This window comes from Gymnoscopelus microlampas, assembly GCF_963454915.1.
Source record: "Gymnoscopelus microlampas genome assembly, chromosome: 18".
NCBI lineage: Eukaryota > Metazoa > Chordata > Actinopteri > Myctophiformes > Myctophidae > Gymnoscopelus > Gymnoscopelus microlampas.
The window spans coordinates 34,977,126-34,994,549 of NC_139955.1; the positions used below are offsets into that span (position 1 = coordinate 34,977,126).

At 46.1% G+C, this 17,424-nt stretch overlaps 1 protein-coding gene across 4 annotated transcripts in view; it reads left to right on the forward strand.

Moving 5' to 3' along the window:
• Nucleotides 1-17,424, forward strand: part of atp11c (ATPase phospholipid transporting 11C (ATP11C blood group)) — a 67,532-nt gene that overhangs the window by 23,215 nt on the left and 26,893 nt on the right. For all 4 annotated transcript variants that reach the window (XM_084041506.1, XM_084041507.1, XM_084041508.1 and 1 more), the window contains exons 3-8: nucleotides 1,354-1,443; nucleotides 11,555-11,635; nucleotides 13,573-13,683; nucleotides 14,147-14,275; nucleotides 15,414-15,502; nucleotides 16,851-16,904. In XM_084041506.1, the coding sequence (XP_083897632.1) occupies nucleotides 1,354-1,443; nucleotides 11,555-11,635; nucleotides 13,573-13,683; nucleotides 14,147-14,275; nucleotides 15,414-15,502; nucleotides 16,851-16,904 (554 nt within the window). The remainder of the gene's footprint in view (nucleotides 1-1,353; nucleotides 1,444-11,554; nucleotides 11,636-13,572; nucleotides 13,684-14,146; nucleotides 14,276-15,413; nucleotides 15,503-16,850; nucleotides 16,905-17,424) is intronic.

Here is a 17,424-nt window from a genome sequence, read left to right on the forward strand (position 1 = left end):
GTGGCGGAGAAACACATACGTAGCTGCTACTAAATCATGATCGGGGGGGGGGGGGGGGGGCAATTTTAGAATCTTTCATCCCTTCCCTGGCTCTGATGATGCCTCCCACCTTCCTCCCACCTTCCTTCATCCTAAGGCTGTATTTACACTCAGTTGCACACCTATTTTCGGTGCGCAACACTGCATGCAACAAAGTATATCAAGGCCTCCTCTGCCCCTCACCCCCCCTTGTCAGCAATAAGGGCTTCGGGCTTGGGTTATGGATCTGATGGGCGGCGGTCATTAGTGGGGGTAAGGGGGGACTGGTGGGGTTTTATGGGATTTATGATGGTGCAGAGGGGGGTCCGGGGCAAGGAAAGGGGGGGCCAATCAATTAGCCACCCCTTCGGCGTGTCAGTGTAAACAGTCTTTAATTACCCCGGCCACTAGTGTTTACGCTGCTCTGTGCCTCTGCTTTCCATCATCTTGCCGCTCTCCGCCAACCTCTCCTTTCCTCCCCTCTTCCTGTCTTCACTGCACCGTCACACACACACACACACACACACACACACACACACACACACGCACACACACGCACACACACACACACACACACACACACGCACACGCGCAGACACGCGCGCACACACTTCATCTTTTCACATTACTCTGTCTTTTTTAGCTTCAACGGCAAAATGATGAGATGGGTGGTGGTGGTGTTCTGCTGCCACTGCATTTCCACTCTTCTCCTCCCATGCAGCCATCTTCCACCTTCCTTATCACCTTATTTTGTGTGAGAGAGTGTGTTTTACAACACCCTGTGCGTTGTTGTTGTTTGGTGGTGTAAGTTACCACTCAAGGCCATTGTTCGGCTGCCTCCTGGGCCTTTTGGCAGATAAACGTGTCACTATGGCCCCTGTGAGTATCAAGCAGTCATGGGCCACTTAAAAGCTAAGGAAAACGAATGGGGGAAAAAAATCAAATATAAACAGATCTGCCACCAAATTGATGGGTAATCGGCTTGCTATTCAGGACAGGTGGCATTGAAGATGAGTCTCCAAACAGTGGCATACCTGTGGGCTCCCAGGGGCACCCAACACCCTCTCTCTCAGACCCCCACCCTCTCTCCCATCAACTGACTCTCACCACCACCCCTCCTCAGATCAAGGAGAATAATACATGCATGCAGGGGTTGGGGACTGTCCTCCTCCTACCTTGAACTGCAGGTTGGAAGAAGACCTCAGAATGGAAAATGAACACTGGATCCTTTCAATTACAAAATTTTCTGTGGTCCTTTTATTTTTATTTTTTGTGTTTGCTAATTCCATCTTTCATGCCCCTGTCTCTGTCTCCCTCCACCCCCTCTCTCCCCAGTACACCGTGTGGAACTTTCTGCCAAAGAACCTATTTGAACAGTTTAGGAGGATCGCCAATTTCTACTTCCTTATCATCTTCCTGGTACAGGTAAGGACACGTCCCACCGGGGAATCAGATAAGATTATATTTGTATGAGTCTTAAGAGAATGAGAGAAGACTTTGTGAACTAAGTAGTGGTTGGCATGTTGTGTGCATCCGCACAACATGGCTTTGGGTATGTGTGACTTTAGTGTTGGGGTGGCGCATCATGTGGGTGCATAATGTCGCTGGCCTTGGCAAGTGTGAAACTGTGTGCACAGTGCATAATTATCAAAATTATGCACTTTTAGCAGGTGTTAAAGCCACAGTTTCCAGTTATCGTTTGACACTGTCCGTCAGTCAGTTTTGAAAAGAGTAAATAAAGTCTTCTCAAAGGCTTAATAATGTTCTGTTCATAACGTAATCCTGCTATAAAAGGAAATAAAAACAGTCATTCTGTCCTTTCTGAATGTCCTCATAAATGTTTCTCCTCAGTGGGTTGACCAATCGATCTGACATTAAAATGACACATAGGCATTGATCATTGGTATGCAGGGACTGACGCAGCTTTCTGCACTTTTCCCAAAGCTGTTTATTAACATTATTGTGAAATCGGTCTCACAATTAATACTCTGTCCATCCTAGTCCATTCTAATGCATTTATCTCCTTAGTGGGTTGACCAATTGATCTGAAAATGCACATGGGCATTGAGCCTAACTAAGCAGATCTTTTGACAAATTGAAGCTGTTAACATTTTTGCCACAGGCCATGTGTTACCATAGCCCGGACGGACGGCCATGCTATGGTTTTATTGGATGTTGATTGGTTGTCAGGGTGACATCACAACCAGTCGGCGGACGGGGACATTTACACATTTACATGGCGGTTCTCACTCATGAATTGGTCTAATTATTTGGTTGGTCATTCGACTTCAAAATTGCACACGGCCATTGACTCTTGGCATGTGCAAGAACTGACGGGTGTGACCTTTCCCAAATATAAGGGGTTCATTAGCATTTCCGTCACGGGCTATGGGATCTGTTGATGTTGTCGTAAGTCTGCTCATAGTTGGGTTGCACACATCCCTGTCTGTGTTTATGGAATAATATTGGCACAGATGCTGTTCACCATTGTCATCAATGATCTGAAGATCAAAAGGTCATAACGCGTACGTACACAAACATCTGCCGTTGAGTTCAGCTCATGCCAACAGCACAGCTTGCTTCATAAACATTATTTATTTACCGCATAGGCACGGCACATTTGGACAGCCAACATTGTACCTTAAAACACCCCTGCCTGCAATGCACACAAGTGGAGAGGCCATTGTAAATGCCTGATTTATACTTGGGTGCACACAAGTGTTGTGTGCTGAAAATAGCAGATTTACAGTGTGTGCTTGTAGATTGGCTATTTTGGCATTCAATACTGGCACACAACTCATACTGCGTTCACACTATCGCCGTCAAAAGTTCCGAAACGTCCAAGCGTGGTTACTGGCTAGCTACATTACTGCTGAGTCGCTGTTGAAGTGTTGCTCAAGCCACACTGCGTAAACGGAAAGGGTAGGGTTAAGTGTTGAATGATTAAACAAAAATTCTGAAACGAAAACAAAATTGACTGACACTTCAACCAGCATCATTGGAGCGCTGAAAAAACAGCTCAACTTTAACTTTTCTTGTAGCGCATCATCACCCCTGTCACACAGCGACAAGTATCAGGCGTCATTTATAGCTATAGCTATATCAACTGGTAAGCTGAAACGGTGATTCCCGCAGTGACGTCCAGCCACACCATTCCTAGGCCTTATACGGTGTTGTGACTGGTGTGTGTGTGTTCCTGGAAACTGTGAGTGCGCTGCTATGTCTGACACAAGGCACAGGGTGGCATGCTTATCTATCTCCCCTGCTCAATATTAGCAGATTACCTCCCCTCTCCTCTCCTCTCCTCTCCAGCCATGAACGGAGAGCAGGGAACAGAAAGTGTTGCCCTGCATCTGTCATTTTCTTTATCTGTCCGTCTGCCCTGCCCTGGCCTTGTTCAACCCACGGTGATGGAAACTAGTCTCTCCCTCGGCAGCCGTAACCTCCGCTAAGGCCCACAGTGTAAGTAGGTGCCCGCTGGCCTCAGTCACGAGGGATGCCCGATAGCATCCAGACTCAATGAGCTCGCTGAGTGACTGTCTCTCCAGTCTTAACTGCTCCCCCAGGAAACCCCGGCGCTGACTGCGCTGCACTTCACTCTGCTGGAACCTGAACCTGGGCTGGAGCCGGGTTGACGGGACTGTCACAAAGTAATTATTTTAGCCCCACAATCGATAGCCGATCAATGGCAGTGACTATTTCTCCCCTGTCCCTCGCTTCCACCTGTATTTACTGTTAGCAGTTTCATTGTCAGTTTTTACTCTGTAGTGTTCAGTGTGTGTGTGTGTGTGTGTGTGTGTGTGTGTGTGTGTGTGTGTGTGAATAAAGATATTGCGGGCCAATGCAGCGTTAAAGGTGCTGTAAGTTAAAGCTCTATTTTCTGATAGCTGCTATAGAGTGTGTGTTCGGTAACGGGGATCTCCCTATCCCTCCAGCTCTTTGGTAAACAGAAAATACATTTTCAGGTGGGGCCCCGATCAAGAGAGAGAACTCTTAATCCAATCAAGAGAGAGAACCCATTTATCAGTTTCAATTTTATAGTGTTCCAATTCGAATTTTGTCTGCTCATTGTTTTGTTTCATCACTTTCCAATTTCACTTGTTTATCCTGTACGAGTTGTCAATTTCTGATTGGATGAAATTGGTATCCCAACCTGAAACTGTATTCTCAGTTTACTAAAGAGCTGGAGAGATCAATGTATTACTATGGGACACTCTAGCAATTATTACTGTGTGAATATAGAGCTATTTAACACAGATGTTAATGTGTCCATGATCATGCACACGCGATCACATGGAGCAAACATGCAGCGTTTACGCAGTACGCATGCTGTGTGCGTGCGTGCTGCTCAGCATTGTGAGTCACGGGAGGTGGGCGAATGGGTGTTCCTATGTTTGTTTGCTGACAGTGTTTACCCAGGATGTCATGTGGTTGGCACCTCGCCACTAATCCGGGACCCTCTGGGGAGATGCTCCTTATCCTAACCAACCGCACAGTTTTTTCCCATGCAGTTCACTATTATATCACAGAGGGAAGGCAGAGGGGGGGGGGGCACACATGGTAAAGAGACACATTCACACAGATGTACTCAGAAAACTCATCACAGGGGCTGCTCTTCACGTCACACAGACCGAGACAAAAATACACCCTTTCACTTCCCCCTTCCTGCACATGTCCCCCCTCCCCTCCCCCTCCCAACCCCATCCCCCCCCCAAAATACCTCATGCATATCCCTCCCCATCCCTTTGTCTCTCCCCCCCTTTTCTGCATTTCTCTCTCTCTCTTCCTATTCCTTCCTGCCTTCCTTCCTTCCTCCATCTATCTGCAGCGCTGCATCGTCTGACGTCAGCAGCTAGGAAGCCCTCTGTACTTCTGAGCGCCACAAATAGACACAGGGCTGATAAAAAAAGAGAGAGAGAGAGCGAAAAAAAGCTACCACACTGGCTATAAATAGAACCGCTTTGTGCCTGGGTTCTGATCGAACGGTTGCTGAGCAGCGGGGGCGATGGAGAGAGAGAGAGAGAGAGAGAGAGAGAGAGAGAGGGAGGGAAGCAGGTTGAGGCTGTGACACGAGGGAGGTAAGAGAGATGTAGATCAGGGTAGAGTGAGAGAGAGAGAGAGAGAGAGAGAGATTGAAGACGAGCATGGGGGGTCTGCCAGTCCTGCCCTAAGACCTCAGGGACTTGAGTCTGTCGCTCACGCTGACATACTTCTCTCCACTCAAATGTTGTGTTCTGCTCGGCTCTGCACGCGTCGGAACTTCCATCTCACACCGGCATATCTATAGCGCAGCCACCCCCCCCCCCCCCTCCACACACACACACACACACACACACCATGCTGTGATAAAAAAAGAAAAAAGAAAAAAAGTTCTGGATTTGACGCAGAGAATGGCGCGCTCTTACAAACTAGCCTGGCAGTTTTGGGGTGTGGAGGCAGCAGGGGTCTGATTAATGGTTGCGGAGAAGGCTGGTGTGATGATGGGGTAATCCAGGGAGGGGGTGAGGAAATGAAGCCCACTGGAATTGAGTAATGTTTGGGGAAACATTCGAGCTGAGGGCGGGTTGCGCAGCCGCTTGAAGGTTTGACGTACATTTCAGATTCTCTCAGACCCGTGAAGTTCAGTTGAAGTGCAGTGCAGTGCTGCAGTAATGCCCACGAGGCTTGGAGGTTTGGATTCGGGGCTAGATACACACAGAGAAAAAGACAGTTGTTTGGATTTCAGATGGCACGCGATTGGTTGCCTTTGAAAAGTCCTCTAATTGTACATCTGGCCATTAGCCCGAGTGGGCACGATGATGATGATGAGGATGGAGTCGGCCCACGCAACCGAGCGAGCGCTGGACGGAGGAGTGGCCACTCTGCAGCAGTGTGGTCAGCCCAGGACGGGGGCCTTGGCCATTTGGCTACGTGTCACGGGGGACACGTCGTCCTCGGCGCTTTCCCCCGCAGTCACTCTATTAATTTCTGTAATTGTCTGGCCTGCAACCCAGCTACCTCTGCAAAAAGGTGTCTATTTGTGTGTGTGTGTGTGTGTGTGTGTGTGTGTGTGTGTGTGCTGGTGGGGGTGTGGGTGCTGGGCTATGTTATCAATTTCATTAGATCGGAAAGAATAAAGTGCTGCACCATCATTCCTCAACCTCCTCCACCTCGGAGCGCTCAGAGAGAGGATGCTCTGTCTTGCGGTGGCCCAGGCCAGAGATGTACCGATACCATTCTTTTCTTCCCGATACCGATTCCGATACCCACAGCTTGTGCAACGGTCGATACCAGTGTGTAATTTAAACAAATCTAGGACAGTGGTTCTCAAAGTGGTGTCCAGGGACCCTCGCGGTTCTTTGAGGGGGTTCCACATCGCTCCATTACAGCTCTTTAACGTAATGGTTCCATTTGTACACTCTGAGTTATGGTGGCCCTTGAAATTAAAAGGTTTGAGAACCATGATCTAGGAATAAACAAAAGAATCCATCAATAATTATTAAAGTGCAGCTTTAACCCATTAAGACCTGGAACTGTGTCATTTTTAGATTTGAGCTAAAAAGCATTATTTTACACTTTGGGCTATTCAAAAATAGCAGATATGCAAGCTCATAGCGCGGCCGCGCTACGAGCTTGTAGATCTGCTATTTTTAAAAATTTGTGAAAATGTGTGCAAATCTTTGAATATATATATTTTTAAAGCAAACATTTTTAACTCAAATCTTTGCTACTGGGGGGTCCCTGGAACAAATTATTTTGAGATGTGGGGCGGCGGCGAAATACATATTATTTTGGGGGTCCTTGACATGAAAAAGATTGAGCACCACTGATATAGAAACATACTTTTTTCAGAATACTGTTGAGATTTAGGAGACATGTAGAATCGGCTTCAGGTCTCAATGGGTTAAGTTAGTAAAATAATAATGTAAATAGTACAGTCAGAGTATAAAACAGTCGTGCAACATCAAACGGAAGCATTCCAAATATTACTGTAAATTACGTGGTGGTATCGGAACAACTCTAGCCGGACCGGGGGGGGGGGGGGGGGGGGGCAGGTGAAAGTGGGAAGCCTGAGGATTACACAGCCTTATCCTGGGAGCTAATTCCAGCAAAAACCATCAGCATCACCCACCCCCCCTTCTCCACACACACGGGCACACCTTCTTAGTTGTATTCCTGGTGTTTTATTGAGACGTCGGTTAGCATCTGTAGGGCTGTTAGTAACCCCCCCCCCACTCTGTTGTCTATGGGGAGTAGCCTACTACTACAACTTCAGATGCAGCTCCCACACACTCGCTCCCTATTTCCTCCTGATCGTGCATTCCTCCTGACCGCTCGATGTGCACTAGTCCATCTCTGCCTTCTAATTGATTTATCCCCCGGTTAATTGTAATCACACTAAAGCTCCCACAGGCTAGTAGTAGCAGCCCCACGCGCTACACGAGTGCCAGAGAGTGCACGTGTGCACTGTGCACATTCCCTGTGTGCGTCTACATGTGCTTGTGCACATAACGTTTTTCTTTTTTTTTTTAACCACTGAAACTCTATAAACTTTGTTGACCGGGGTTCACCAGGGGTCTGTTCTTGGCCTGCTCCTTTTTTTCCCTTTACACCGAATCTCTTTGCCGATCGCTGCTCTATAATGTGTTGCACTTTGAGCTTGTAGATCTACCTGTAGGCGATTTGTTGTAGATTGCCTATTTTGCCAAATGTTCACTTATTTAAAAGGGTATGTGCTATTTCAGTGGTTCCCAAACGTTTTAATTAAAAAAATGTATTGATGGAATCTTTGATTTCTTTTTATATTTTGTTCATGAAATTTCTTGGAAAAATTATAGATTTATTATAAAAAAAAAAAAAAAATAGGAAACAAAAAAAGGGAATATTTACTCACGACCCATAAAAATGGGTCCGCGACCCAAACATGGGCCCCGACCCACTGTTTGGGAACCACTGCGCTATTTCCTACAGAGGATGCCGCTCAGCGGGTTTATCTCATTCTCAGTCAGAGCACAGGTGAGGGAAAACATTCTCTTCTCAAATGAATCAGCCGCTCTCGGCCGGTGTCGTCTCCCTGACAGGTTCTAGCGCTCGCGGTCAGAATGCCAACAAGCCGTATAGTAGGTATGTGAGAAAGGGATGCAGCGTGTGTAGACACATGTGTACTCTTGACAGGTTCTGCCGCTCACGGTCAGACTGCTAACAAGCTGTAGGTATGTGAGAAAGGGATACTGCGTGTGCACTGCAGACCAGGCCTGGAATTGGCCCTTGGTGTTGTAAATGCTTTGAGGGCACAAACGAAGGCCAAATACCAGAGCACGAAGGCCGTCAAATAAAACAATGATTTTAACTTAAAGGAGTAGTTCACAAAAAAATTACTTATTTTCAATCAATTACACACCCCATGAAGCCTTGAATTCATGGAGATTTTTTTGTTTTTGTCGCATTCCTAAGCCAATAATTTGATGACGCAGGGTCTCCGGTAGGAGACTCAAAGAGTCTCCTAAGAGTCTCCTACCAGAGACTTCGCCCGTCATCAAATTATAGGCCCATGAATGCGATCACATGACTCTATAGTCATGTGATCAAGATTGATCCGTTTTGAACAAAATGCCACAAATCATGAACGCAGCATCCGATTGCGGTGAAACTTTGCACGCACATTCGCGCTATGTAGAGGAACAAATACCACCCTTTAACATTGCCTTATTATAGCGCCACCAGGGGGACGGATTTTGCTGAACTTTTCTTTTTATATTACTCCTAGAAATGTTGTCCAAACATTATGCAAATCGGTACATATTATCTCTATAGTCAAGTGATCAAGAAGGTTCCGTCCGATTTTTCATATTCCATCCTGATTAGGGATTCCGAACATTGCTGGCCCACAATAACCTACCTGACCTGGCGGAGACCTGTACTCCGAGGAGCACCTTTTCTAGTTCAGAGATGTTTTGTTGTAGATTACCTTCGCTTGTGAAATGCTCCATGATTGTTCCTGCAAAGACGTTGCAAGTCAATTGGACGTGTTGGACCCTTGCTGCCCTTTCTTTTGGCATGTTAGACAGCCATTTTTGGTGGATACAAATCGCATAATAATTTAGTTCGCCAAAGCGGAGCTACTGGACAGCTCGCTCCAGCTTGAACATAGTGTCACTCTTGTGGACTTGTGACGCAGGTACAGTCAAAATGTCTGTCTTGTTAAAAAGGTTTCACTTAAGTAACGTCAAACAAGCAGCAGCTATCTCTCGTCTTTGTCTCGTCTCCCTCTCTCTCTAGCTCCCTCTCTCCCCCTGTCATGTGCAGCAACATTTCACTTGATGTTGTCCAGAATTTAGAATCTCAACCACACAACTGGTGCCTGAAAAACATATTGACAGAAAATGGCGCTGATGAGAAACCGGTGAAATCAGGTGGGGCAGTGCAGGCAGGGCATCAAGGCCACTGTGGCCGCAGGGCATCTATTTTTTTCGAGGGCCACACGGCCAAACAGAGGGGCAACGAGGGCCGTGGCTGTTGAGGCCGTCGGGAAATTCACTGTAACACGTCGTCATGCTTGTTGCTTGGGTAATCCATCATCTGATGGCTTTAAAGTACACACAATAAAACACAGGACTGTTTGTACATTTTCCTGGGGCCTTTGGTGGTCATGTGGTACCCCTGAGCAGGATTTTTGAGATTACCTGGTCACCCGGCATGGTTTTTCTCTCAGCCATTAGAGAGAGAAAGAGAGAGACATGTATAACACAATAGACTAGAGCCTGACCAATGGGTTTGGCCATTATTTGACTTTATAGCGACATCGGTGTCACTTTTGAAAGTTATTATTTTATCTTTTGTTTTCTTTATTATAAGTTAAATGTTCTCATATAGGAACTTATTTTCTTTTTTTCACAAAATATCGGTCAAAACATCAGTAATCGGCGCTCGGGTGGCGCAGTGGTAAAGTCCCTGCCCACCGCGGTGCATCCGGCTTTGTCGAGCGTCTGCACGAACACAATATGCCCGTATTCGGGGGGAGGGAAGGACTGCAGGACTCTCCACACTACGATTACACGCGCACACACACACACACACACACACACACACACACACACACACACACACACACACACACACACACACACACACACACACACACACACACACACACACACACACACACACACACACACACACACACACACACACACACACACACACACACACACACACACACACACACACACACACACACACACACACACACACACACACACACACACACACACACACACAACACCAGATTCCTCCACTCAGCTCCGGCATGCGTTGCTGGCCTGGCCGTGCGTTGTGCCGAGGCCTCTCAGTGGGAGGCGAGGACCTGCTTGGCTCGTACCTTGGCAGAAAAACGCAGCATTGCCCCTCCCCCTCATGCCTGCAGATTAAAACACACCCTGGCTCCCTTTGATTAGATGGTCCTCGGTCCAGAAATCGTGAGCTCCCCTCCCTCCTTTCCTGCCACACACACACACACACACACACACACACACACACACACACACACACACACACACACACACACATGGACTGTTATGCTCCCTGATTTGTGAAAATGGGAGTGGTGGCAAACACACACACACACACACACACACACACACACACACACACACACACACACACACACACACACACACTTCCACAGGCTACACCCTGTAGTTAAGGAGAAGTCGAGGCCCGCCTGCTGAACACCCACCACACTCTGCCATGTGCCACACTGTACACAGTATTAATCCAGAGATTTAAAATTAACACTCCAGATTTTATACTGTATGGTGGGGACACGCTGTACTGTACGTGCGCAGAAATCCGCTTTAGAGGAAAGGCCTCGTATCATTCAATGTTGTTCACTAGAGTTGTACAGATACCAGTATCGGAAAAGCTTCCGATACTGCCTAAAACGCTGGTATTATTGGTATCTGCAAGTATGACAGTCTATGCCATTCAGTACTATTAGTACTGCCAACTGTACTATTTACATTATAATATTACTAACTTGTACTGTAGCTGCACTTTAACACTTATTAAAGGCATTTTTATTTGTTCCTAGATCAGTAGTTCTCAAACCTTTTAATTTCATGGACCAATGTGGGTTCCATGTGTACACTCTCAGAGTTACAGACCTATAGGGGTCCATTTGGAACTCCCTCAAGGAACCCAGATGGTCCCTGGACCTAACCACTGTCCTAGATTTGTTTAAATTACCCACTGTTATCGGATCGGTATACTCTATTGACCGATACGCAAGGTATGGGAATCGGTTTCGGGAAGGAAAATATGGAGGGCACGTAAAAAAAAAGAAAATACTGGATCTTTTGTAAGAGTTTTCAGTAAAAAGAAGAAAATACTAGATTTGTGTAAGAGAGAGAAAAAAAGATTTTTCGGTCCTTTGTCTAAAAAAAAAAAAAGTGTTTAAAAAAATCGTGAAAAATCGTATCGTGAACCTAGTATCGTGATTCGAATCGTATCATGAGTTGGTGACATGCCTAATTTTGAACTTTCCTCTTGCTTCCCACAGGTGATAGTGGACACCCCCACCAGCCCAGTCACCAGTGGCCTACCATTGTTTTTTGTAATCACAGTAACCGCCATCAAGCAGGTAAGACGACGTCCTCTTAAGGTTGAGCAACCAACCAGTTATATTGCAAACACTCGTGTTACGTTTTCGCATCTCTGTCTCTCCTTCTGTTTCATCATCATCGTCTCTATTCCTAAACTTCCCTTAAGTGAAGAGAGGGGAACACACTGTCTGGGAACGTGACCAAACAACGACACAGAGAGAGAGAGAGAGAGAGTCTTTTTATATTGAGACAAATGATGAAAGCGTGTGTGTGTGTGTGTGTGTGTGTGGGGGGGGGGGGTGGTCTTATCCTCCCAGTCCGCATCCCGGCTTTAGATGTATTGTTTTACAATTGGCTTTTTTTTGTCTTTCTGTGCTTTGGCCCAGTATACTGGGGCTTTGAAATGCACAATAGCGGGTGGACTTCCTTCCAAAAAAGTATATGGGACACGCTGTTAGCAGCGGCGTTCTGCCTTCAGCCTGGCTTTGAAGTGGGACAACGCAGGCCAGGGCGCTCTGCATGCCTGCCTCTGCTTCCAGTCAGGTCAACACCGAGCTACACTACACCATTGGTTCTCAAAGTGGGGTCCGGGGACCCCCAGGGGTCATTGGTGGCAGCTTAAATGAGTTAATATAGCGTCACATAATTTTAACCACTTTAACCAATATGTCATACTTTGGCTATTCAAAAATAGCAGATATACAATAGCGTGGCACCGAGCTTGCAGATCTGCTATTTTTGAAATATCGTGAAAATTTGCGCAAATCTTAGAATATTTATAAACTGCTCAAAAAAATAAATAAAATAAACTTTGATCCCTTAATTCTTTTGAGGTTTTTCATGAACTGTGTACATAATGCTAACGAAAACTGCTCAAAAGAATTAAGGGATAAAAGTGTTCCCTTTTATTTTTTTGAGCAGTATATATATATTTATTTAAAGTGAACATGTTTAACTCTGGTGGTCACTGTCATAAAGTATGATATGGGGTCTGCAGCCAAATATGTATCATTTTGGGGGTCCTTCACATGAAAAAGTTGCAACACTGCACTACACCATGATGCCTCTCCTCTCCTCTCCTCTCCTCTCCTCTCCTCTCCTCTCCTCTCCTCTCCTCTCCTCTCCTCTCCTCTCCTCTCCTCTCCATGCACCTGGCATTGTCACTCCACATCCCTCAACTTTCTCTCTCCTTCCACCCGTCTCTACCCCCCCCCTCTCTCCCTGGCTCCAACTCTGCTTTGGCATCTTTCTCTCTCTCCCTCTCTCTCTCTCTCTCTCTCTCTCTCTGCTCTCTCCATCTTTCACCTCATGTCTCATAAGCCCCCCTACCCCTACACACAGTTGCTTGTGCTCTCCGTACCGCTTTAGGAAGCGTTAGGATTTATGTCCAAGCCCCCCCCCTCCCCCCACCTTAAGTATAAGTGTCTGGCGTTGTGCTGTTCCAATACACTGACGGGAACCCATCATACCCTTTCTTGCAGCTGGTGGTGTCTGCCATGCTGCCTCAATGCACACGGTAATAGAATTCTGAAGTGTACGGTCCCCATTGTGTGACCCCACGTCCAGTGTGCTTGTGTTGCACTGAATCGAAGGGTCTGTCCCCCCTACTCCAGTATGTGCCACTGCTGGTGCAAATGCACTTTATTCCATGCTGCCTGAACGTTGCACACAGCTGCACAATTCTGAAGGTGTCATATATGTATACACGGAAGCATTGTCTGTTGTCTTAATGACGACCTCACTTTCATTGTGTTGCGTGCGTACCACAGGATCTCATTAACTCACTCTGCACTATGTTGGCCTGTAAGGCCAACATGTGTCTTTGTTTGTACGTTGGTACATCGGTATGTCCGTGCACCAATGTCACCGAGCGTTTATGACACTTGGCTCAACGGAGGCACTGTGATTCTGACACGCTACGATCCCTCTCTCTCGCTCTCTCTCCCTCCCCCCTTCTCCATATCCGGTCTCCCAGGGGTATGAGGACTGGCTGCGGCACAAGGCGGACAACGAGGTGAATAAGTACCTGGTGACAGAGGTGCTGGAGGACGGCCGGAGAACGAAAAAGGAGAGCGAGAAGATCAAGGTATGGCCTTGCTCAGCCAAATCCCCTGGAATGAAATGTCAGTACAGAAACAGAAAGGAGGGGTGGGGGGTAGAGGCGTGTGTGTGTGTGTGTGTGTGTGTGTGTGTGTGTTTTTGAGTGGATGCTTGTTTGAACTGTTTGGTGGTGTGTCTGGAGAGGATGATTTCTTATGGATGGAAGGTCTTTAATCTCCTGCACTTGTACTGAAATTGTATTTGCATTTTAATTATTGATTCTGGTTATGATCTCTTCTCTGGAGTGTGTGTGTTGGGGGGGGGGGGGGGGGTACTGGTAATTGCTGAAACATATTCCAAACATATTCCAAAACCAATCTCTCTCTTACTCTTTGCGTGGCTCTGTATGGCCAAAACTCACCACCTGCGTTGTTGTCCCGATACTACACTTGAAAACGATGTGGATTGAAGGGGTGATTTTGACCCCGATCTGTGGTCCCTGCTGCCAGGTTGGAGATGTGTTGGAGGTGAAGGAGGATGAGACCTTTCCCTGTGATCTGATCCTGCTGCAGTCCAGCAGGGACGATGACACCTGCTTTGTAACCACCGCCAGCCTGGACGGAGAGTCTAACCACAAGGTACTGTAGCTTCACTCCTTGGATGACTGCGGGCTACACACGCACACAGCCACGCACACAGCCACGCACACACATGCACACAGCCACGCTCACAGCCACGCACACACAAAACATTCCCAGCTCTGTTCCATTCTTGCTTCTGCTGAATGAGCTGCTTCTCATGCTGATTGGCATATTACGTTTTTTGCTATGTTTTGCTGTGTTCACAGAAAGGTGACAAAACAACCAAGCGTGACCAGCTACATTGTAAAAGCAAAAAGTTTTCATTCATTTACCGGACAGATCAGGAGTTGTGGGGGGAGAGAAGCGAGTACAAACGGTGAAGCAAAAACATATGAATGATTGACGCTTCACTGCGTCATTGGAGCACAGTGTGTTTTTTGTAGTGTCATGCCTGTCATGCAGCGACAAACTGACGTCAGTTACTTTGTAGCTTCACATTGCTGCTGTCCTTCGAATATGACGTTGCTGTGTCGCCGCTATTTGAACGCAGTGTTAGACCTTGTTTGTCTACTCGAAACATTCACTCAGTGCTTGCTCTAGTATCAGTATTAGTTTTAGTATTAGGACAATTTTTTAGTTAGCAGCCACTTGAGTTCTCAGTTTCAGGCCACGCCTGACGAGACCCCGACAGGCTCGGGCTGAAACTGAGAACTCTAATGGATTTGAGCTTACAGGTACATTTTATTATCTCACAAGGTGACATTTGTTGTGCAGCTAGACCATAAAAAAAGCAACAAAAACACATACACATGACATAAGTATACAATGACATAAATGCACCTTAAATCAAAAACAAAGTTCAAAGTATTCAATGATCCATTCATTTCCAATATGATTTGTTTTCTCCAACAGTGGTGGTGATTTTTGTAGTTAGTGCTGAATGAATATGCTTGTTTTTCTTGTGACATAGCCAATACGTACCCTAATAATTACATCTGACTGTAGTCCCTACTCCCTGAACAGTGTGTTGTTGTGTGGGAATGTTTATTATTTGTGCGATTACTACAGTGTATGTGTGAGCATAGTTTTCAATAATTGTTACCTTTGCTTGCATATTTGCCAAATTGCACCAGCACCTGACCAGCCTGTCAGCAGTCACACTTGTCTCACTCTGAAAGTCTCCTGCCTTTTCCAGACTCACTACACGGTGCCAGATGCAGAGAAGGATCTGGAGTCTCTCAGCGCCACCATCGAGTGTGAACAGCCGCAGCCCGACCTCTACAAGTAGGCACTCGTCCCGCTGGCCCTCTGGGTCCTGACACTAAAAGCACAGCGCATGCTTTTAGTGGCCTTCGTTTGTTATACGTAGAAGTAAATCAACTGACGATTTTGAAAAAAAAAAAAAGAATCTCCCTGCAGACTCTGTTAACATCTTCACTGTTAAGTGTAGAGCTGTCAGCAAGCCATATCATATTTATTTTAGCTCACTCTCGCTGTTGCCTGAGACGCTTCCCAGGAAATGAAGGGAAAGTTCAGTTGGGAGTTGGGACAGTCATAGCTGGGACGCTTCAGAAGAGTTTATTCACTCCTTCATGTTATTGGGGCTCGATGCGCACACAAAAGTCTTTGGCTCCCCCTATAGGCAAGGAGCCCTGCATTACCATTCACCACACATCAGTGTGGCGTTTTTGAGATGTGCTAAACATAGTCACTGCACCAGATGCTGCCTTTTCAGCCAATAACACAGATCGGGTTATTGGCAGCATTCTGCTGGCCTAACCAGCTGCCTGCTAATCCATGCGCCCCCCTGTAAGGTCCTGGTGATGGGCAGATGGTGCTGTGATAGCCACCTCATTTAACTCTTTAAGACCTGAGAACGCATCTGTGTGTCATTTTTAGATTTCGTTGGGCTATTCAAAAATAGCAGATCTACAAGCTCATAGCGCGGCACCGAGTGCCGCGCTATGAGCTTGTAGATCTGCTATTTTTGAAAAATCGTGAACAATTTTGTGCAAATCTTTGAATATATATATATTTAAAGCGAGCATTTCTAGCTAAAATGTTGTTGCTTCTGGGGATTCTACAAATGTCTTCTAAATCAGTTTAAAACAGTTTTCTGAAACACTTATGTTGCTATAATATTAATGTCAGTGTCAAGGAGCCCCACAACAATATGTATTTGGCTGCGGACCCCCATCTCAAAAAAAAATGTTCCAGGGACCCCCAGAAGCAAAGATTTGAATATATATCTATAAAGCAATTGTTTTTACTAAAAAATTTGCAAAAAAAAACACACGATAGAAAAAAAAAAAGCAGATCTACAAGCTCATAGCGCGGCACTCGGTGCCGCGCTATGAGCTTGTATATCTGCTATTTTTGCATAGCCAAAAGTATAAAATATGGATAAAGTGGTTACACAGATGCGTCCCCCGGTATTAAAGGGTTAATGCAGGTGCATTGATGGGTGCTTATAGGCTTAATGCACTCGAATAAATCTTTCATAGCTTGACTTTTTAATACCTCGGGTTCAGTGAAATATAATAATCTATAAAGACTCCAGCCAGCATTGTGTTTGTAACAATTATGTTCTGAGGTAATCATCATGCCCATATGAATGTCATCTGTGTTGTAGATTTGTGGGCCGTATGCACATCACATACAGTGATGGCCGGGAGCCTGCAGTGAGGTGAGCGCATTTTTTTTACCCACATACACACACCATGAGCAACCGCCCCCCACAAAAAAAAATCACACCCTGTGTGAAGAGAGTGGTGCCTTTGATGAGCCCCGTATTGATCCCCGTATTGATGTTGTCATCAATGTTTGCTATTGGACAGACATACATACATACATACGGACAAAATCATGTATAGGAGTGGTTGGCACCACTCAAAAAGAAGAATATAAGCGTTGTCGCTTAAGCCCTCCCTTACCTTTGAATTACCGTCAAATCATTTGATTGTCCCATAACTCCAAACAAGCATTATTAACCACTTAAACCCTGTATGCTTGACCCGAGTCCCTCAGGGCTCTATACCAGTGTCTTTTCTGTTTTCTGTTATTGTGGGGAAAGCCTTCGCTAAAAATAGCCGATGGACAAGCTCTGAGACGTGCTGTGAGCTTGTCGAATCTGCTATTTTCCTGCGAAAGCCTTCCCCACAATAAGGATGCTGATGATTTAAGTGGTTAAAGTAATGCCAGCCTGG